This window comes from Polypterus senegalus, chromosome 14, assembly GCF_016835505.1.
Source record: "Polypterus senegalus isolate Bchr_013 chromosome 14, ASM1683550v1, whole genome shotgun sequence".
In the NCBI taxonomy this organism is placed as follows: Eukaryota; Metazoa; Chordata; class Cladistia; order Polypteriformes; family Polypteridae; genus Polypterus; species Polypterus senegalus.
The window spans coordinates 129,850,927-129,872,991 of record NC_053167.1 but is presented as its reverse complement, the minus strand read 5'-3'; the positions used below and the strand labels follow the sequence as shown (position 1 = coordinate 129,872,991).

Genomic DNA, 22,065 nt, shown 5'->3' with positions numbered 1-22,065 from the left:
TGGTAAGCTCAGTGACCCCTGACCTACATACACAGGTGAATCCTATAATGAGAAAGAGTATTTAAGGGGGTCAATTGTAAGTTTCCCTCCTCCTTTAATTTTCTCTGAAGAGTAGCAACATGGGGGTCACAAAACAACTCTCAAATGACCTGAAGACAAAGATTGTTCACCATCATGGTTTAGGGGAAGGATACAGAAAGCTGTCCCAGAGATTTAAGCTGTCTGTTTCCACAGTTAGCAACATATTGAGGAAATGGAAGACCACAGGCTCAGTTCAAGTTAAGGCTCGAAGTGGCAGACCAAGAAAGATTTCGGATAGACAGAAGTGACGAATGGTGAGAACAGTCAGAGTCAACCCACAGACCAGCACCAAAGACCTACAACATCATCTTGCAGCAGATGGAGTCACTGTGCATCGTTCAACCATTCGGCGCACTTTACACAAGGAGATGCTGTATGCGAGAGTGATGCAGAGGAAGCACAAACAGAGCCGCTTGAGGTCTGCACAGGCACATTTGGACAAGCCAGCTTCATTTTGGAATAAGGTGCTGTGGACTGATGAAACTAAAATGGAGTTATTTGGGCATAACAAGGGGCGTTATGCATGGAGGAAAAAGAACACAGCATTCCAAGGAAAACACCAGCTACGTCCAGTAAAATATGGTGGTGGTTCCATCATGCTGTGGTGCTGTGTGGCCAGTGCAGGGACTGGGAATCTTGGGACTGGGGCCCTTGTTAAAGTCGAGGGTCGGATGAATTCAACCCAATATCAACAAATTCTTCAGGATAATGTTCAAGCATCAGTCACGAAGTTGAAGTTACGCAGGGGTTGGATATTCCAACAAGACAATGACCCAAAACACAGGTCAAAATCTACAAAGGCATTCATGCAGAGAGAGAAGTACAATGTTCTGGAATGGCCGTCACAGTCCCCTGACTTGAATATCATCGAAAATCTATGGGATGATTTGAAGCAGGCTGTCCATGCTCGTCAGCCATCAAATTTAACTGAACTGGAGCGATTTTGTATGAAGAATGGTCAGAAATACCTCCATCCAGAATCCAGACACTCATCAAAAGCTATAGGAGGACAGCGTCTAGAGGCTCAAAAGAGCAAAAGGAGACTCAACTAAGTATTGATGTCATATCTCTGTTGGGGTGCCCAGATTTATGCACCCGTCTAATTTTGTTATGCTGCATATTGCATATTTTCTGTTAATCCAATAAATTTAATGTCACTGCTGAAATACTACTGTTTCCATAAGGCATGTCGTATATTAAAAGGAAGTTGCCACTTTAAATGCTCAACCAATGAGAAACAAAAGTCCAAAGAATTGAGGGGTTCCCAAACTTTTTTATATGACTGTATCAATCACTATTTTCTTTGTAACGTGGGATTTTCTTTTAGTTGCATTAAAAACATGTTTTTGTTCTGAAAAACATGTGGTCAGAAGTAGTGAAATGCGTGAGTTAATAAGGAAAGCAGTAACAGAGGCCATTTTGAAAGAAAGTGATACTGATCGGATAGCAGAACTAGCCCATGTCTGGTTTTCTGTACAGACCTTGCCGTAGTTCTTTCAGACTTGCACTAAAGACAAGTAAACTCTTGTCGGATGCTAAGCATTTCAATGTGTTTTACACATTGAAGACAATAGTGTATCAAAGATGTCCAGAAAATTCTGGAGCCATGTCCTTGTTTTCTTCTTTGGTCTCTCTTGACTGTCTGACAGCATGTTGGCTCTACTGCTTCATTAAAACCTACTGTATGTGTGCTCACATTTTTACCTGTTATCCTTTCTCCTGGTAATAGCTATAGAGCTAAAAGAAGTGACTTGATGGGGTAAAAAAAAAATGTCAGGTTACACTTTTAATCTGTATGCTAAATACTGTAAATGCCAGTACAATGTATGGTTTTTAATTTCAGAATGATGTTTGATTTTGCTTTGCATATATTCATTTGTTTTGCTGCTGTTTTTCTATTGCAGCCTTCCCTTGGGCAGTCAGGTCATTGCTGTACCAGTCAACTCATCACTTTCATGGCACCTCAACAGACTAAGAGACACAAGCAAAGATGCTTATAACGTCAGCTATGCCTGGAAACTGGTTTGTTGTTTGTGTTTCTAATGCCTCTCATAAATATGTTTGATGATAAAACTAAAGAGGAAGCATTTTTATGTGATATCCTTTGCTGTGTGTTCCACAGTTGTCCCAGTTTTAGATAGATAGATAAATACTTTATTAATCCCAAGGGGAAATTCACATAATCCAGCAGCAGTATACTGATACAAAGAAACAATATTAAATTAAATAGTAAAAAAAAAATGTTAGCATTTACTCCCCTGGGTGGAATTGAAGAGTCGCATAGTGTGGAGGAGGAACGATCTCCTCAGTCTGTCAGTGGAGCAGGACGGTGACAAAAGTCTGTCACTGAAGCTACTCCTCTGCCTGGAAATGACACTGTTCAGTGGATGCAGTGGATTATTCGTGATTGACAGGAGTCTGCTTATTTCCCGTCGCTCTGCCACAGATGTTAAACTGTCCAACTTTACTCCTACAATAGAGCTTGCCTTCTTAACAAGTTTGTCCAGGCGTGAGGCGTCTTTCATCTTTATGCTGCCTCCCCAGCACACCACCGCGTAGAAGAGGGCACTCGCCATAACCGTCTGGTAGAACATAGACTTTTAGCTTGTGTTTGTTGCTAAGCTGTAAATGTCTTTTCGCGATTCAGCTATTGTGCCCCCACTACATCGCAGATTTATTAATGGTATTATTATTACTAGGGGGCTCTGCCCCCTGCTGGTTTCCCTCGCTCTCCCCCAGGTTTGGCTTACCGGATAAACAATTTAAAGAGATTGTTATTTTCATGGGAATTGTTACATATGCATTATTTTCATTTTTACTTGAAAACTTTTGTATAAAACAATATTTTTCCTTTGTTTCCTGCCCCAGGCATGGTTAAATCTCTCTCTCTCATGGCATTTATAATGCTGCTCGCATTGTGAAGGGAGAGGGGGTGTGAAAGCACGCTAAGGAGATGCGATCGGTTCAGCTGGTGTCTTGCTGCTGCTGGCCAACTGTGTGTTGTGCTTGTCACGCTTTGCATCAATCACTTAAAAGCCTTTACAGCAGCTGTCCTTTTGCCACTTCGCGTCTCTGCCACTCGGTTTGTGAAGGGGGGAAGCTGAACACACGCTACGCAGAAGCGGATGGATCAGCTACTGGCTTTGTGCTGCTTCTGCCAAGATGCCTGTTCTGCTTGTTGCTCTGCGCATTCTGAAGGGTGTGAGGGCTGAACGCACATTAAGGAGAAGTGCTCGGATCATCTGCTGGCTTTCTGCAGCTGCTGCTGGCAAGCTGCGTCTTCTGCTTATCATCGTTTTAAGTGCTGGGAGCACCTCAAGTTTGTCTGCCAAAAGCATTCATTCAATTGCTAAGTTAGATGTCAGTGAACTTGTTTTAAATTGATTGTAAGTAGGGTGTGACGTGCAAAAGTCACCTTCTCACGGGTTTTGCTTCCTAAGGTTGTAATGTCTTGTCTTGGGTGTCGTCAGTGTCTGTCCGAGATGATCTGATCTTGATTGCTTCGCTCAAACCCCTCGCGTTATGAAGAGGGGGGAGTTAAATGCAGGCTAAGGAGAAGTGGACTTTGTGCTGCTTCTGCCAAGATGCTTGTTCTGCTTGTCGCTCTGTGCATCAATCAGTTAAAAGCCTGTACAGCAGCTGATCTTCTGTCTCACTGCCTTGTCTTGTGTGACGTTAAAATGTTTTATAGTAGAGATGTTTAATCTTTATCTTTTTAGAGCTACGTGTGACTACTTAAGAGAAAAAAAATGTTCAGCTTATTCTCTTTAGGAATATAGACAAAGAAAATGACCTTCAAGTGACAACTGCAGTGATTTCACTAACCACTTACATATTCATTACAGGTTCAAGACACATCTTTCATTCTGTGTATTGTGGTAGTACAGCCAGAAATACCCGTGAAACACCTTAAGAATCTCAACACAGTGCCAAGCAGCAAGTTGCTTTACCATCGTCTGGATCTGCTGGGTCAGCCCAGTGCATGCTTGCATTTTAAACAACTGGCGACTGTGGGTAAGTGCAAAACTTGGGTGAAGAAATGTGGCTTAGCAGTACAGAATTTCTTGAGCAGTCTCTTACAATAGTGAAATACTTTTAAAATATATTTTTAAAAAATAGATTACTACCTATGTGATTTTATTTTTAAAATATGTTGTAAAAGATTTTAAAGAAATGCTCAACTTAAAAAATATTTTTTAATATTATTTATTACATGTACTTTGTAGTGGTGGCCTAGAACTATTTTTAATCTTATTTTTCCATGCAGAATTGAGAGAAATATGTTTGACATAATTAAAGGTATAATTGAAGTCAACAGCAAATCATGGGAATACGGTCCATGGAAAAAAGAAAAACAATCATGTTTGTCATGTCACATGATCTGTATGTCATTTTATTCAGTTGCTTGCTCAAAACCTGCAAAATGTATCCTTTTTTTTGTTGAAATATTGTTAAATAGTTTCTTCTGGAATTATCAGCATATACATAAACTGGAAATATAAAGACTCACAATATATTGTAAATGCTAATTATCCATCCAGCTATATCCAAACTACAGGGTCACGGGTGTTCTGCTGGAGCTAATCCCAGCCAACATAGGGCGCAAGGCAGGAAACAAACCCCGGGCAGGGCGCCAGCCCACTGCCAGGTGCGCACACACATACACACACACATACACACACACACACACGGGACAATTTAGGATCACCAATGCACCTAACCTGCATGCCTTACTCTACATATTTCTCAAGATATGGTTTGCATATTTCGGTATATTTTTAAAAATATATTAACCTGGAATTAAAAAATTCTTAATAGATGTTTCATATGTGCTTCTTATTTTAAGGTGTATTCTAAATCTAATTATACTGTGACAGAGGACAAATTTTAAAATTATTATTATAAATAAGTTGAAGTCTGTGTATACCTGTGGAGCTACTGGCTTGAACTACTTTTAATCAGTTACACGGAGTTCAGAATTAATAGGAACCATTGGGAAGAACGACCTTTAGGTTTTTCCATATAAAACGATGAGTCATGAATGATCAGCCACGGCTCTGAACACGCAGTAAATTTCATGTTTTAAGCACTGTATATTTGAAAATATGGTTACAGTATATTACAATATATTAAGGGAAATGTTTTAGTATTTTTCAGATTTAACCTTAAAATTTGTATTTGAAACACATATATGGTACTTTATATTGAAATATGTTTCCACATCTTTGGGTAGATTGCAATGTATTTCTTTTTCATAAGGGATTACTTTTCCATACTAGTTACGCTAGGGAAAGTTGTGCATATATAACATGGGTCGTCTGGGCCTGTTACAAGTGACATCAAAGCCAGTAATGGCTCTTTTAGCTCAATTGGATGAGAGCTAAAGCAGCACCTCATCATGGTGAAAGCAGTTATTTAATATCCACTTCTCAGGATTATTTTCAAAACTCTTATCGCTTATAGCCATTCATAATTTTTGGTTAACAATTGGAAGCTTCCTTGGAACGTCATGCATTTAAACTATTTCTGTATTAAGGATGGAAGCATTCAATGTGTACATTAGAATTGTTTTTTGCCACCATGTTGGTATTTATTATTTTTATCCATATTGCTGTTCATGTTTTAATATTTCTGTTTTAATTTTAATGCAGAGTCCCCCACAGTCATGTTGTCTGCAGGAAGTTTCTCTTCACCATATGAACACCTCAGCCAGCCTGAAACAAAGCGCATGGTGGAGCACTACACAGCATATCTCAGTGACAACACACGTCTCATTGCTAATCCTGGGCTCAAGGTATGTGGTAATAATGGCAAACCTATGCAGAGATGTCTTTAATGTTACTTTTTTCTTTTTTATATACTTATATAATTTCATAGCATTCTGGGTTAAAATCTGAGCTCCAGCTCTATTTGTGTGGAGTTTACTCATTTGTACCATTTACATCAGTCTGTATTTTAAGGGTTACCAAGTTTAATTCCACATCCTAAAGAAGGGCAGATTGAGAAACTGAATTGGCAGCACTTGTGGGCATGTAAGTGAAAATGGCTTGCAGTGGACTGGTTCCCTGTACAGAGTTAGTTCCCATCTTGTACACAGTACTGTTGGGATAGACTTTGGTCTAACATGACCCAGTATTTAAATAAGAGGGTTACTAGCATGCCTGACTGTGTGAGTTTGTTGCTTTATGAAATGTCATAATTACTTAGAATATCCAGGCTACTCTTAATTTATTAAAGCTGTAGCTGTAAATCTTTACTTTACTTTTCTTTTGAGAAGCAAGTAAATTCTGTAGTCAAGAGTTGCTTTTCCCAGCTTTGTCTGTTAGGTAAGATCAAGCCTTTTTTATCTTCTAGGGATCTTGAGAAAGTTACTCCTGCTTTTATCTTTTCTCGCCTTGATTACTGCAACTCGCTGTATTCTGGGATTAGCAAATCCTTGATATGCAGGTTACAGTTGGTCCAGAATGCTGCCGCTTGCTTTCTGGTTTGGGGCAAGAAAGTCTGACTCTGTTTCTCCAATATTAGCTTCTTTACATTGGCTGCCTGTCAGTTTTCAAATTGATTTTAAAATCCTGTTGCTAGTTTTTAAATCTTTACATGGGCTTGCTCCTGCCTATTTATCTGAATTATGTGTTTTACACCAGCCATCTAGAGTGCGTATATCTTCTGGTCAATTGTCTCTTGTTGTCCCTCGTACCGAGTGTCAAACTAAGAGGGACAGACAGGGTTTTACAGCTGCTGCTCCTCGCCTGTGGAACTCTTTACCTCGTCACATAAAGGAGTCGTCTACAATTCAAACGAGATTAAAGACTCATTTCTATTCACTTGCATTCCATGACCTTCAGTAATACTGATGGTTTCCTCATTGTGATTATATAACATCTATTTACTACGTATTTCATTATGTTCATATATTTTATTTCTATTTATGTTATTTGTTTGTTTTATTTTATTATTGTAAAGCACTTTGGCCACAGCATTCCTATGTTGTTTTAAATGTGCTACGTAAATAAATTGACATTGACATTTTCTAGAAGCTCTGTCTTATAATGGATGAAAGAGCTGAGGAGTTTAATGTTTGTGGCTTTTTTAGAGAATGCTTTTAAGTCGCACAACACCCTTTTAAACAGATATTGGTATTTGCATACCTTTTGTATTTAACAGCATTCCTCTTGTTTATTTTTGACTTAATGGGAAATATCTTGTGAACAGGGGCCATGAACTGTTACTTTGTGTAATATATGTAAAACAAATCCATAAATTCAGTCAGTAGCACAGAAGTGTACCATTATAACAGCAGTAGTTGGGGCTGAGTATAGTTTATTCTCTCAAGGTCAACTTGAAGTTTGCCATCATGAGAATGTAAGAGTGTAAGACATTTGACAAATGGTGGGGAGATCAGTCCATCAAGCTTGTTTTTTTAGCTAATGTAATTTTGAAAATCCTGAATTTGAAGCATGACTCGGTGTGGGCCTATTACAAGTAACACAACTGCCAGTAATCCTACCTTTAGCTCTACTGGAAAAGAGCTTGACTTATACATTTTATAAGGACGATGTTCTGTGGCTATGCTGTACCTATTTTAGGCCATCCATATGTTCAGTACAATATCAGATGATAGAAGGATCGCTCATGAGGAACTGTTAATGTCATTGTTGATATGAACAGCTGTTTAGTAACCTTTTCAGCTGTGGATACAAAGTGTCCCGAAAACAATTCATAACAAAAGGAAAAAGGGAGCATTGTAACATACTCATGATAATAATAATCATCAGTAATAGGCATAAGTATGTGCTGCATATTGCATATGAAAGAATAATATTGCATAAGCAATAAGACATTTTGAGTCTTATTGATCTTTACTGCTGCTTGCAATAAGCCAAGATATGTGTCAGTTTTTGTCCATCCATGACTGGGACTCCCAAGAAATTAAAAGCATTGGATCCTCCTATCATCCCAACTAATGTAGATGGGAGGTGGTCTTCTTCCTACTTCTGGAAGTCTATGATCATTTTGCTAATACTCAAGGGAGGAATAGGTGGCTTGACACCACTGTTTCAGGGATGCAGCTTCTTTCTCTGTAGGCTGTCTCCTCATTGTTGGTGACTATGCTGGTGATTGTGGTGTCATCATCAACTTTTGTGATGGAGCTTAAGGGGCTCGGTAAAGTACTGTGGTGGGTGCCTGTGTGGAGAAAGTAATGCTGTCAGTCTTTACATGCTGCAGCCTGTCAGACAGGAAGTCTCCACAACCCGGCTATAGAGAATGGCAGGGAATGCAAGGTCTTGGCACCTAGTGATGAACTTGGATGGCATAACAGTTTTAAGTACTGTGTTGTAATCTATAAACAGTACTCTGCCACAGCAGTTTTATTATTCAGGTATGCCACAATGGTTTGAGACGAAAGGGATTTGACATTGATTGTAGACCATTTCTTAAATTTAAACTGGAAGTTGTCCATACTACCTGGAATGTTTTTTGTGTTGATGCATCCCAGTACCAGTCTGTAAAAGCATTTAATTACAATGCAAGTACCATTTTTTGTAATCTATTTTTTTCTTTGTTTGGGAGCACAGATGTCATTGCCTTTTGAAGCCGGTGGAAAATTGCATCCTTTCCATTAGGCTTAAAAAATGCTCATAAAAACACAAGCTAATCGGATGCTTATAGGTTTTTAAAGTACCCTCCTATTGGAGCTTAGAATGTACACAGCTACTATTACCTTGACTTGAGCTGGTTTTGAAACTAATAAATAGGTTTAATGTTTTCATCTGCACTGAAGTCGTGTGTTCTGTTCATTGTGAAATGTGTGTTGTGTGTCCCATCATTTTGTGGACACCTCATGTTTACACCTTGAAGCTAGCTTAGACAGGATATTGTGGTCAATTTTGACTGGTATACAGTAAACAACTGCAGACCGTTACACAGGCAGAGATGTTCCACATTTTCATCTGTTGAAATTGTGAATGTTTCTGTAACTGAAAGCATTGAGCATCAAGAAACATTGTCATTATGCACAGGACAGTGTGCTGAATGTTACGCCACAATGTCACATTACACAACTCCTAGCTGGATGAGTACAGTTGCTGAATTTGAGTATGTTATAAAACACAACTAGAAATCGTAGGACATATCGCATTAAATGAGTGTGTGACAAGTTTCCAGCACAGTTGATCATTTCCCCTTTTTGTGAAAGTCAGTTATGTACTACCTGACAAAATGTTAACAGGTGTACGGCAAGTTCAGCTGCAATCCCTGCCCTTTTTTCATTTTCTCCATCTGTCGTGATACGTAAACCTGCTTTCAGATAAATTAGCCCCTCTCTTGTTTGTCAGGTCAAAAACACCCGTGTTTCTCATTACATATAGTTTCATCTTATGAGTTGTATTTCCAGGAGAGCACACATCGATTCTCTGCTCTCAACATGTGTAGAGCCTGTCCCTATGACTTAATCAAACCTGCTTAATTTTGTTGAGGTGAGTGGTCGTCTGGTAAGTCTGAGTTACTAAGTATGTCCGCCTACATGATCGCCAGTCACGGGAGAGCACCACGTCTACCACCTCCTCACTGAGATTATATACAATAAATAGTTCCTGTGGCTGAAAAAGCCATGTAATGTGACATGGTCTTTAGAAAACCTGTTCTTTCATAAAGCTTCTGTTCATTGCAGCACAAATTCAGATTTACTAAGTCTGTGTGTGTGCCCTGCGGTGGGCTGGCGCCCTGCCCGGGGTTTGTTCTTGTCTTGTGCCCTGTGCTGGCTGGGATTGGCTCCAGCAGACCCCTGTGACCCTGTGTTCGGATATAGCGGGTTGGAGAATGAATGACTGACTAACTGATGTGAGCTACTATGTCACTGAAAAATCATATAATAAATTTCATATCATGGCAAAACAGATTAGTAAAGTCAAGGATCCAGTCTATAAACATTTTGGCAGTCCTTAAACTATTTTTAAGTAATTTTATTGGTGTAACTGTAGATGTCCAGTCAACTTTAAATGTCTGAAACATCCAGGATATTTTGGAGCTCCCTCAGTGCTGCTCTTAAACTTTGCCATCTACTGTTGGTTGGCACTGTTTCAGGGATACTCTTCTTGCACTGTTCCTAACATTCAGCTTAATGTTGAAAATCCAGACTTTCTCAATTGCTTTTTCAAAATATTTCAGTGGTTTTGAATTTGTGCCCTTGTCGTTTTTTTTGTTTTTTGTTTTTTTTTTTCGTTCTATCAACTGCATTGAATGTGTCTCTTGCTTTATTGTGTATTTTATCTTGATTATTTAGTGTGATCTTAAAGGCATTCTATAAAATTAAAGGTTTTGAGTACTTGAAGTTGACTTAAAGAGCCTTTTCAGTATGAATGAACTGTTAAGGCAGTAGGGTCTAGTTTACTGAGAAGCTTGAACTGAATTTTAAGCAGGTTAAAGAAATGAATGATTGATAAGGCACCATTCATTTAGTGAAATTATTAGGTACTGAAATGTTCACTTAGAGCTTTTATTTTTCTTTTTTTCTAAATTTTATTTGCATGTATTCTTTATCCACACAGGGTTGTAGTTCGTTTTACAAACAGAAAAGGAGTGGCCATCCATAATGTGCACTTTAAAGGTTTCCGAATAGGCCACTGACATCTTTTGAGTGCTCTTTTACAGTTTTAAATGCACATAAGTGGTCATTAATTGTGTTATTTGGCAGCATTTAGCAGTTTCTTTTGAAGTGGGGGGAAACTTTAAGTCAGTTTACAGTAAACAAGTCCCAAACACAAACTAGATTCTTCTCACGGCTGCCTTGACGAAGCCCTGTGAAATGTCTATTTCTTGTTTTGCAGTCTTCAGTAAGAAACGAAGTAATGGCTACCAGTCACGTAATCGATGAATGGATGACTCAAATGGAAATGAGCAGCCTGAACAGCTACATTGTACGTCGTTACATAGCAACACCCAATGGGGTGCTGAGGATTTATCCTGGGTCTCTCATGGACAAAGCATTTGATCCTACAAGAAGACAATGGTAAGTTTTAAACTGTTGTGAATTGTCCCCAAACTTTTATCAGGAAATGTATTTCAAGGGCCAGCTTTCAGTTTTTATTTTTTGTAATCGTACCTGTTAGTGAGAAGAAATGTTTTTATTACATGCATTATTATTGTTGAAAGTTTGTAGCTGTAAAGAATAGAGTGCTTTATGAGATCTGAGTCTTTGCAGAACATGTCATGACAGCTGTGGGCTACCAGAACTTGGCAGCCTGATTAATTTCTTTGTATTTCCATATAATCCTTAACCAATCCAAAATGTAAATTGCATTCTTCAGTCTTAAAAGTGGGAAGCTTTTCAGGCAATTGCTTATGATTTTTATTTAGCAGCCAGATTATCAAATACTTTTGAATTCCCTGTGGGAGAGGCTTTGGAGGAGTATGAGGAGGCGCAGTGGTTCAGTGAATTACCTGAATTCAGAATTTCTGAAAGTTTTAGTTCACTTTCAGTTTCAATTTATTCTTATTAAACGCTCTTTCATTGTGAGTCAGTGTGTGATAGATACTGTATAGTGCTGTAGCCAGAATTTGATGAGACCTAGTGAAAACACATACATTAACCCCCATTCTTTTAAATTAAATCCAATTAAAAATGACCGCCATTAATGAGATACGTTAAACTTACAAGTAGCATAAAAGGTCAGCAGTTATAATTAATTTTTTTGTGGAGTTTTGGTAATAATGACACCACTAATCTTTTCATTCGGATGTCAAATATACAAGCACGTTAGTAATACACAACAAAAACTGTGCAGTCACATTCTAGGGCCTCAGTTCAACTGCCTTGCCTGTCGTTACACCAAAGCTTATACAAACTGAGCGTGAAAAAATGACAACAAAATCAGTATTTAGTATACACTCACCGAGCAAATTATTAGGAACACCCTGGACATCTGCCAGTCCATGCAATTGTCTAAGTAGCCAATCATGTGGCAGCAGTGCAATAAATAAAATCATACAGATACAGGTCAGGCGCTTCAGTTAATGTTCACACCAGAATGAGGTAAAAATGGGATCTCAGTCTTCTTGACATTGACGTGATTGTTGATGCCAGATGGGCTGGTTTGATTATTTCAGTAACTGGTGATTTTCATGTACAGAAGTCTTTACAGTTTAATCAGAATGGTATGAAAAACACAAAAAACCCAGTGAGCGGCAATTCTGTGGACAGAAACGCCTTGTTGATGAGAGAGGTCCGAATCTGATGGCTAGACTAGTTTGAGCTAACAAAGGTTGTGGTAATTCAGATAACAGTTTGTACAATTGTGGTGAGCAATAAAGCACAAGAGAATTTCACAACGTGTCAAAACTTGACATGGATGGTCTACAACTGAAGAAGTCCACATTGGGTTCTATTGCTGTCAGCCATGAGCAGAAAGCAGGTTTCAGTGGGCACAGGCTCACCAAACCTGAACAGATGATGACTGGAAAAACATAGCCTGATCTGATGAATCTCGATTTCTGCTGAGGCACATAGATGAAAGGATCAGAATTTGGCACCAACCGCATTAAGAAAATTAGATTTTCTTTTTTACTAAGGCACATTTTGTGTTATTTGCCCAACGTTACATACAACTACACTTTTATGTTTAATTCATTTATCCACTAAAGCTTCACCATAGCATATCTCTCTGTGAAGTTCTCAATGGGCTGTTTTTAAATAAACTCCTTACTTCTATCTTAGTTTAATAAATAATCTTAGTGACAATATTTTTCTTGCCCCAGTACAGCCGTCTTGGTCAGTGACTTTCCACTTTTGTTCATAGTCTCCCATTGCTGATACGGTCTTTCCCTCCAATTCTATGTAAGTATCACCTTAGCCACTGTGAGCCATGAATCCTCAGTAGATTGATGCAATGGTGGCCATCACAATGACCAAGTGGGTCTACCCAGCCTTTCTACATACAGTATAATCTGAAGCATGGTGGCACTGATCCCACTGACCACACCTGAGTAAGAAGCACCTTGATTCAACAGTAATGATATCTCATTTACTGTGGTGTCTTTTATTTTGTCAGTACTATCCTTTCACGTCATGCAAAATATGTTGGGTATAAAAAAACTGACTAACCCTAAATGGCATTGTAAAATAAATTCCTTGTCATCTAAAAATTGAGAAAATTGTACAAAGAACCCAAATCGTGTCCCTGTTAATTGAAATCAGTAGTGAGGTAAGTTGAAACAAGTGCCTTTTTTGAAAATAAACCATTACTCTGCATTTCTAATGTTTTTTGGTTACATTGTCAGAGATGCGATTTGTAGTCCTATTAGAATGATTTACACTGGAAGGAATTACAACTTTATGCAGCATATTAAATATCAGTTAAAGAAATTGTTAACATTCTTAGACCCTCTAAATTCAGTTCAGAGTCATGGGGTACTGGAGCATAATCTCAGCAGTATGAGTTGCACATGTTTTAAAGGGCCCACTTACAGTATATACACATCCCAGCACTCGCACTTGGCCAGTTTGGAGTGTTCAGTTAACCTAACAGGTCAGTCTTTGTGGATATGTGAGAAAAACGTCCGTATCTTGAGCATCTCGGCCACAGATGCACACGGTTCAAGCCAGTGCTGGATCTTTATGGTAGCAGCACCAACCACAGTAGTGCCATGCTGCTTCTAAAATGCTCCCATTTCTGTTTCATTAATTGAACAATTGTGTCTCTTGAATTAGTGGTGAAATCTGATCAGAGAATCTGCATGTGTAAAAGGGACACGAGACAAATGTGTGGAAACGCAAACTTTTTGTGCCTTGTACCATTAGATATATAAATGTTATCCTCATTACAGTTTAGTTTGAACCTTTCATTTTTTTTATTGGTAAATTGTGCTTTGAATCTTTTTCTGGCAAATGAACTTTTTGTGGGTATTCATACCAAGGAATTACAAAAGCTTCAATATATCCAAAACAGTGCTGCAAGAATCCTACTAAGAGTAAGGAAATTTGAACATATTACTCCCATCCTCAAATCACTTCATTGGCCCCCTGTTTCCTCCCGGGTTGAGTACAAAATTCTTCTATTAACCCATAAATGTATCTATGGCCAAGTACCTTCTTACCTTCAAGATCTGATTCACTTACAAACTTCCAATCGGATCCTCAGATCATTTGGCAGCATGCAGCTTCAGACTCCCCTTACTAAGCTCCGTACTATGGGGGGGTTGAGCTTTTTGCTCTGCTGCCCCACAGCTCTGGAATGAGCTCCCTGTTGAACTGAGAACTGCACAAAACCTGGACACTTTTAAAGCAAATTTGAAGACTTTTTTATTTAGGAAAGCATATAACTGCTGAGATTGTAAATTTAATCTAGTCTTTTAAACTTTTCAACTTTGTGGTTATTGCTCTTGTTGTAGCACTTTGAGATTTTGTCAATGAAAAGCGCGTTATAAATAAAATATTATTATTATTATTATTATTATTAAGTGTATAGACTAGTCTTGTAATTTCAAAACTTAATTGCATCTCTAGGGTTAAACAAATAGTTTAAACATTATAGTAGGATGCAACTGTTATCCGGTTTCTATTGATTGTGGGCAAAAGATTTGGACCACTGAATATTTTGAATAATCGAGGCTTTTTTTCCTCATTTCAGGTACCTACATGCTGTTGCTAATCCAGGCCTCATTACTTTCACGGGCCCCTACCTGGATGTAGGGGGAGCAGGATATGTTGTCACCATTAGCCATACTATTCATGCATCCAGGTAATAGCTGTGATATTGGTATTCTTAGGGGAGTCGTTAGTCAAAAGCAGTGGTGACTCTGAAAAACATTGAAGTGAAATCTGAGTTGTGCCTGCATTATACTGTGCTTTATTGGACTGTTGGCTTCAGCGTAGGCCATTACACATAGACATAGTGCTTCTCCATTAAACTAATGAGCCCCTGTAGCTTAGTTAGGCTGTAATAGTAAACTGCTTCTTGGCACATTCAGATGAAGAGAATTCCAGAGAAATGCAGCAATAAAATGATTTTAAAAATGCACCTCCTTAAAGGTTTTTTTTTTTTTTTTCTTGTTAAATGAAAAGTAACTAAAGGTAACCAGCCCAGGTAAAAATAAATAAATATATAAATAAATATAAAGCATGGATCATGGGCCGAGGGGCAGAGTAAAAATTCTGTTTCAGTGACGTTGTCAAAACACCATTTTATGAAGCAATTGGTTGTATTTTGATTAAAGTTGCTGTGCCCTTGCGGTTTCAGGACAAATGTAACACTAAACTGATCATTTTTGAAAGGTTTCAGAATGACTGTGGTGGAATGCTGTTGTTTCCAAAGACTTTGTGTAGTTTAATTTCAGTCTTGTTAAATTAAGTCTTTCAAATGGACATCTTGCTCTTGCTGTTACTCTCTGTTGTCTTAGAAATACATAGACTCTAATAATAATCTGCTTAAACCCCTGCAAGATGTGTACTACTACTTTGAGTTTTAATTATTTTCAGACTTTCAGTATGTTTGTCGTTTGCCAAGAATTTTAATTTCTTTAGTGTTTCTTCGTAAATGATAATACTGTAGGTAAATAAGCATGAATTGCAAATAACAAGGTAGACAGCAGCTAATTAAGTTCAATCCTTCACCTGTATGTGCATCTAGCATAATGTGTCAGCTTTTCATAAAATATATAAATGCAAAGTAAGGAAAATTTGATTCTTATCCTCTGAATCTGTCATTTATTTCCATATAAATAAAAAATAGATTGGAAAAAATGTAAAATTATAACCAACTCAAGTAGTAGGATTTTAATTATCTACACCAAAGTAACCCTATTTGTAGTTAAGAAATCAGTTAAACTTCTAAAAAATATAACTGTTAGGGATGTGTTTCAAAGTTTGGAGACATTGGAGGGCTTCCCTTTCCAAGTCAAGTACTAAATGAAACCTTTGTACAAAGTGACGTACAAATCAAAAATATGTAGCAGCGCCCTTTTAACAACTCTAAAGTATGGGGTGCTTTAGCTTTGCACAGTAGTCATTGGAGAACACAATTGTTGTGTGTTTACTACTCTTTTATTTTTATATGTATAAAAACTTTTCTCTTTAGAATTTTTTTTTAATGCGGAAAAGCATTATTTTATTATTGCAAGATACCAGCCATAGAACTTTTTTAGTTTACTTTACTTCTTCTCTACTTTAATATCAATCATGTAAGAGTTGTGGCTTATCCTTATTTTTTTATGTTTTCACCTTAAGATACCGTGGTAAACAAACTTAGTGTGAACACCTTTCCAGTTAATTATACAAAGGACAATAAACTCACCTCTTCCCGATTACTGTTATACAGCTAGTAATAAATATTTCCCCCCCTCAAGCTCCCAGATGTCCTCAGGTTTTGCTGTTGCTGTGATGGGCATTGACTTTACCCTGCGTTACTTCTACAAAGTACTTCTGGACTTGCTCCCAGTCTGCCATCAGGACAGAGGAAATAAGATAAGGTAAGTTTTCGACTGTCACTTTTTGGTGTAAACGAATTGCTCAGAAATGCAGAAGGGTTTTTGAATCTCAAAATGATTACATTTGTCATAAACAGTTTCTTTGTGTTTTCATCCTTCCATGTTTTACTTACAAGAGGTCAGGCTAGTGCAGTGTTTGTCAGATATTAGCATTCAAATCCATCAGTGCAGGACTTTTAAAACTCCTAAGATTTCAATGAGTAATCTTTAACAAATAACCTCTTTAGTCTTGAAGATAGATTAACAGTAGGAAACCTGACAGCACTGATGCAGCAGAAAGCAGTATGTGTCATAAGCTGCATTGAATTAAAGTTGTAGCCATGTTTTCCAGTGTTTCCAAATTCTTTGCCTATAGGAATGGTTCTATTATTAAGTATGACAGTATCAACAAAAATGTCACAGTCTAAGTGACTTTGTTTTAAAGGTTTTGTTGAAATACAAAGCAAAATAGTTCACGCAAAAATAAAGAGAAAAATTGAAAATGCGCACAAACTAAAATCTTGCTTATAATGGTTCTTTTTAAGGTTTATTTCTTACATTTCTTTTTCTGTACGTTTTACTTTAATATGTCTATTTTTGTTTAAGATTACATTCACTGACAGAAAATTATATTCCTCTCTGCCTTTCCTTTTACAAACTCATTCTGATTGATTTGCTGTGTTACATCATGAGAAATACAGAAGAATATTAAGAATGTTCCATTAACATATGAGGGGTCACAGGAGATAAAACAGAATCTTCCATTATCTACAGAACTGTCTGAAACTTATTTCCCATCATGACCAAGCACACATTTACTATATGTGAATTTAACTTTAATATTAACTTAAGACTGACTCGTACAAAAATACCACCTTTACAAGGTGTAGGCACCACCAGTCTGACACATGATGAATTTAAAAGAAAGTCCTGTGTAGAAAAGGCTTGTTGGACAGGAGGGAGGCTGGGTTACTTCTGGGACTATGCCACTACAACCAACCAGGAATGGAAGAGAAGTGAAATCTATTAACATCCATAAGAAAGTCAGGTGGGCTGCTCTGTGGTGGTTGCTTTAGAGCTGTGATTTACAATCCCAGTTTCCGGGGAGCCTTGTAGCTACAGGTTTTTGTTTTGACCAGTTTCACATGCGTTGAGTAGGCTTACCTCTAGTTCAACATGTAATCAAATGGCTTGTCTTTTTTCCCTTGGTCTGCATTTAGAAAATGGCAATAGTGTGAGAGCTACATTTATATAAAAAAAAAAGTATATATTTTTTTTTTTTACATTTTTTTGACGGTCAACATAATGGCAAAGTAGACACAGGGCAAAATGACTGTACGCCAGAAACAGAAGCTTGATCATTAATAAATGGCAGCTGAAATAACTGGAACAGCAGAATAAAAATGATGATGAAAATCCTAAGCAGCAATATTAAAAACCATGTATATCGCAATGTAACATATGTGTGTGTGTATATATATATATATATATATATATATATATATATATATATATATATATATATATATATATATATATATATATATATATATAAATAATGTGTGTGTGTGTGTACTTCATTCATTCCAATATAATTTAGTAAACCTAATTTTGAAATTTCCGTAGTTAAGCATTTCATAATTTGTTTGCCTTGCTTTGCTGTGTGCTCTAATTGTCATTTAATTTTAAATAATAGTATTCAATTAAGGGAGCAAATTCCATGGGGGGAAAAGTGAATTAAAAAGAAGACAACAAAATAGTTAAGAATTTAAAACTATGGCAAAAAACGAGCATTTCTAAATTTCTGTTGAATGTAAATCTCTCAATACCAAATTTTTCTAAATGCAGATTAACAAAGTAAAAAGATAAGCTACTTAAACAGTGACATCAACTGGAGATAAAATGACACATTTCAAATGACTGATTATGAAGCTGGTTGGAACTAAAACTTCCAGTCACAGGTTCCCCAGGGCTAGGAATGGAACCCACTGCTGTAGAGCCATTTCCCATGACTGTAGTTAATAATGTCTTGCGTTAATGTATTCAATTAATACTTAAGCAAGAGCATTATGGACTAACATCCATATCACTGATATAAAGGCTCACAGTTTTCAGCCACATTTAGAGCGTCACTAAATAATTGCATGCTGGCTACAGCTTCAAGAAGTAACACAGGACAGGAAGACTTATTTGATTTTAAGAACTAGCATAGATGATTATTACCTTACTTCTACAGCACATGATAGTTTGCACAAAGAGCTTTTTGACTAGTGCTTCTGATGTACTTTCAGGTCCACCTGCCTTTTACATTTAGTTAATCAAGCAAATACAAGGGTTTTATAAAGTTATTTGATTGAAATGGCTTCATATTTATTGATAAAAGAAAGAAACTAACACTAATAATGTAACAGTAGTATGCTAGGGTTTCTGGTTATTTTAAAATGCTCTCTAGAGCTAGACCTTACTGCAAAAAATTAGTCTTGAGAGTGATATGCAATAAGCAAATCCATTATATTTAATATTAGAACTTATTATTTGGCTGATGCCCTCATCCAAGGTGACTAATAACATTTGAGATACAATTGATTTCCATTTCTTTTGTTTTTCCAATTAGAGTACAGGCAGGTGAAGTAATAAAGCTGTGCAGTGTCCATTGCAGGATTTGAACCCACAATCTTGGGGTTTGTGGTCCAAAGTCTTGAAGTTTAGATCACTACTCCACACTCCCTGACAATATTTAAGTATTTATGTGGGATTTTTAAGATATTTCTTAATTGTTGCATAGTGGCCAGCAAAACCGACCTACACCAAAAAATAACACTTCGGGCATGGGTACTGCTCAAAAAGGCAGCTCCAGGTACCGGCAAAAATCCTTCCATGTGCCTGATTGAGTGAGTCAATAATCTTCTTAGTACAGTACAGTGAATATGGGTCACTTATGTGGACAGTTGTTTTCATGTGTGTCCCATTTTAAAAAAAATGAAAGTTGTCAAATATGAAACAATGAGAGATAGATGAGGACAAGAGCAGTGTTGCGGTCAGTAGAAGTAACCACACATCATCTGTTAGATTTACAGAACGATTTACACAAACGGCTTGAGGTAAAACGTTAAAAGTCCTCTTCTTTTATTACATACATTTTTAAAATGGTCATAGTTACAAAAGTCTTTTTGAAATGAGTTGATATCAAAACAATCAATTTTGAGTAAGAGAATAAGACTTGGATCAGTTAAGATCCACAAAGGCATTGATCAAGTAGATCCAGCAGCATTCTTTCATCTTAAGAGTCAACTACATACTCGAGGACACCAGTGGAAATTGAGGGGAAGTGCACTCAAGACTGAAGCCAGGACGCACATCTTTATGTATATAGATATGTATCTGAGGCACAAACCGTGACAACCTTTAAGAAGAGCTTCGCTACTAAACAAATGGTTTTGATGGACTGAATTGTCTCCTCTTGTTTGTCAGATTTCTTATGTTTCTTACTGAGACAGGCAGGGTGAAACAATCCTTTGTTATGAAGCCCTAGGTTGATGCTGTAGTTTAGACAGACACTATGAGGCAATCTGTTTATAGTTTGTTTCACTTGTGTGTTCTTCTCAGTGAAAAGTGAGGTTTTTCACTAGTAGATTATGATCAACCGCACCACAGACTGTGGAGAGTAAAGCACATGTCAGGGAGTGGAAACTTGGTCTCTGCAAAGTTTACATATTGTGGCAAAGCATTGTTTTTCTCCTTCTAAATGTTTACAAATGCTTTGAGTGTTTGTCTCTGTATTTTGTTTTCATTTTAAGGTGTTTTATTATGGAGGATCGGGGATACTTGGTGGCTCACCCAACCCTTATTGACCCCAAAGGTCATGCACCAGTAGAGCAGCAGCATATAACACACAAGGTAAGCATTATGGTGTTAATTTTTAAATAAAATATATCAAAGAAGTTTTTAAAAGGCACATATCTTCAGGAATGTATAAATGAATGTTGCAGAATATGAATTCTAAGTCAGTACTGGTTGTGCCAGAATATTTCCATTTTAACTGTGGCTGGGAAGTAAAGGATGTGTGTGTTAAAGCAGTTTTTCCTCAAGTTCAGTTTTGACGACTCGTTCTTTATGCAGGTTTATGGTCCAAACAATTTCACAATCTGTAATTGATTTTGTATTTACTTAATCTCATTGTTTATTTGTGTTTTCGTTATTCTACTTGTTCTTTCATTACTTCATCTAAAAATTGTGGTAGTGTTAAATTGACATTTTCACAAGGTTTAGAAATATTTGTATTTTTGCCATCGCTTTAAATGTTTAACTCTTTTTGTTTTCCCACGTTATTCGCATTTGTCTGATGATTTGCTCCCTTAATTATTATAATCTTACTTGGCCGACACCTTTATCCAAGACGACTTGCAGCATTTCAGATACCGTACGTTGGTTGTTTTCTTTTATTTTTACAATTGCAGTACATGCAGATGAAGTGACTTGCTCATGATTACACAGTGTCAGTAACAGCATTTGAACCCACATCCTCAAGGATTTGGCGGCCAAAGCTTTAACCAGTATACCACACTGCCTGCATAAAATGTCAGCCTTCCCTTTCATTGTCCAACCTTTCTTTTTTAACTTCTGTAGTTGTCTGCTTGTATAAACTTTTTCAATTGCAACATATACACCCAGGTAAATCCGGTTAACTCCCTGAATTCATTCCTAATAATGACATTTAACAAAAAGTGCAACTTGGATCTGTGCAAATAGCACCGAATTATAAAGGGTTACAACCACTTTAGTATCATATCCACTAGAATTCTCAATATGGCTTACATAACCAGAATAAACTGAAAAATATAAATAATGGTGATGAAAATCTTAAGTCAAAAGTAAAGAATACAATAAATGATGAGCATGCTACCTTAAAATAAAAATTTAGAACATTTTTTTTGTAATTTCTTATTTGGTACCAAAACAGAAACTCATTGGTAAGACTTTAATTAAAGTGGAGGTTCAATAGCAGAAGTCAGTTGGGATGAAAACCTGTAGCCGCATTGGGCACCCAGGACTGAGGTTGAGAACTGACTTTGTTAAAGGATCTTTTTCATCTTCCCCTAAATCAGGGGTGTCAAACTTAGATACTGGAGGGCCACAGTGGCTGCATGTTTTTGTTTTCTCGATTTTCTTGGTTTGTAACTGACTGCTTTTGCTAATTTAACCTTTTTTGCTTTAATTGTTTTCCTTAATCAGCAGCCAAAGAATTGATTCAAAGCGATCTAACAGATGACTGTCTGACTCGGGGCGATCTCGAACAGTCTTGGAGGGCCTCTTTTTTTCTTAATGAAATACATTATTTAATTTTATCTTTTGTTAGTGTTCTCATTCTGCCTCACCCCTCATTTCCAAAACTGATTCCAAATCACTCTGTGCACTATAGCAGATATTTCAATATTTCTCAGACCTTCACTTTTTTTTATTTTATTTTTTTTTTTTTTGCCCATTGTCCACACTGTCGTAACATTTTTAAACCAAAAAAGCTGAGAC

The 22,065-nt window shown here is 37.1% G+C and overlaps 1 protein-coding gene across 1 annotated transcript in view; it reads left to right on the top strand.

The window, feature by feature from the left end:
- Nucleotides 1–22,065, top strand: part of cachd1 (cache domain containing 1) — a 247,090-nt gene that overhangs the window by 192,825 nt on the left and 32,200 nt on the right. Inside the window, exons 12-18 of the mRNA XM_039736092.1 lie at nucleotides 1,986–2,103; nucleotides 3,927–4,095; nucleotides 5,733–5,875; nucleotides 10,908–11,089; nucleotides 14,706–14,816; nucleotides 16,420–16,542; nucleotides 20,337–20,436. Coding sequence (XP_039592026.1) covers nucleotides 1,986–2,103; nucleotides 3,927–4,095; nucleotides 5,733–5,875; nucleotides 10,908–11,089; nucleotides 14,706–14,816; nucleotides 16,420–16,542; nucleotides 20,337–20,436 — 946 coding nt within the window. The remainder of the gene's footprint in view (nucleotides 1–1,985; nucleotides 2,104–3,926; nucleotides 4,096–5,732; nucleotides 5,876–10,907; nucleotides 11,090–14,705; nucleotides 14,817–16,419; nucleotides 16,543–20,336; nucleotides 20,437–22,065) is intronic.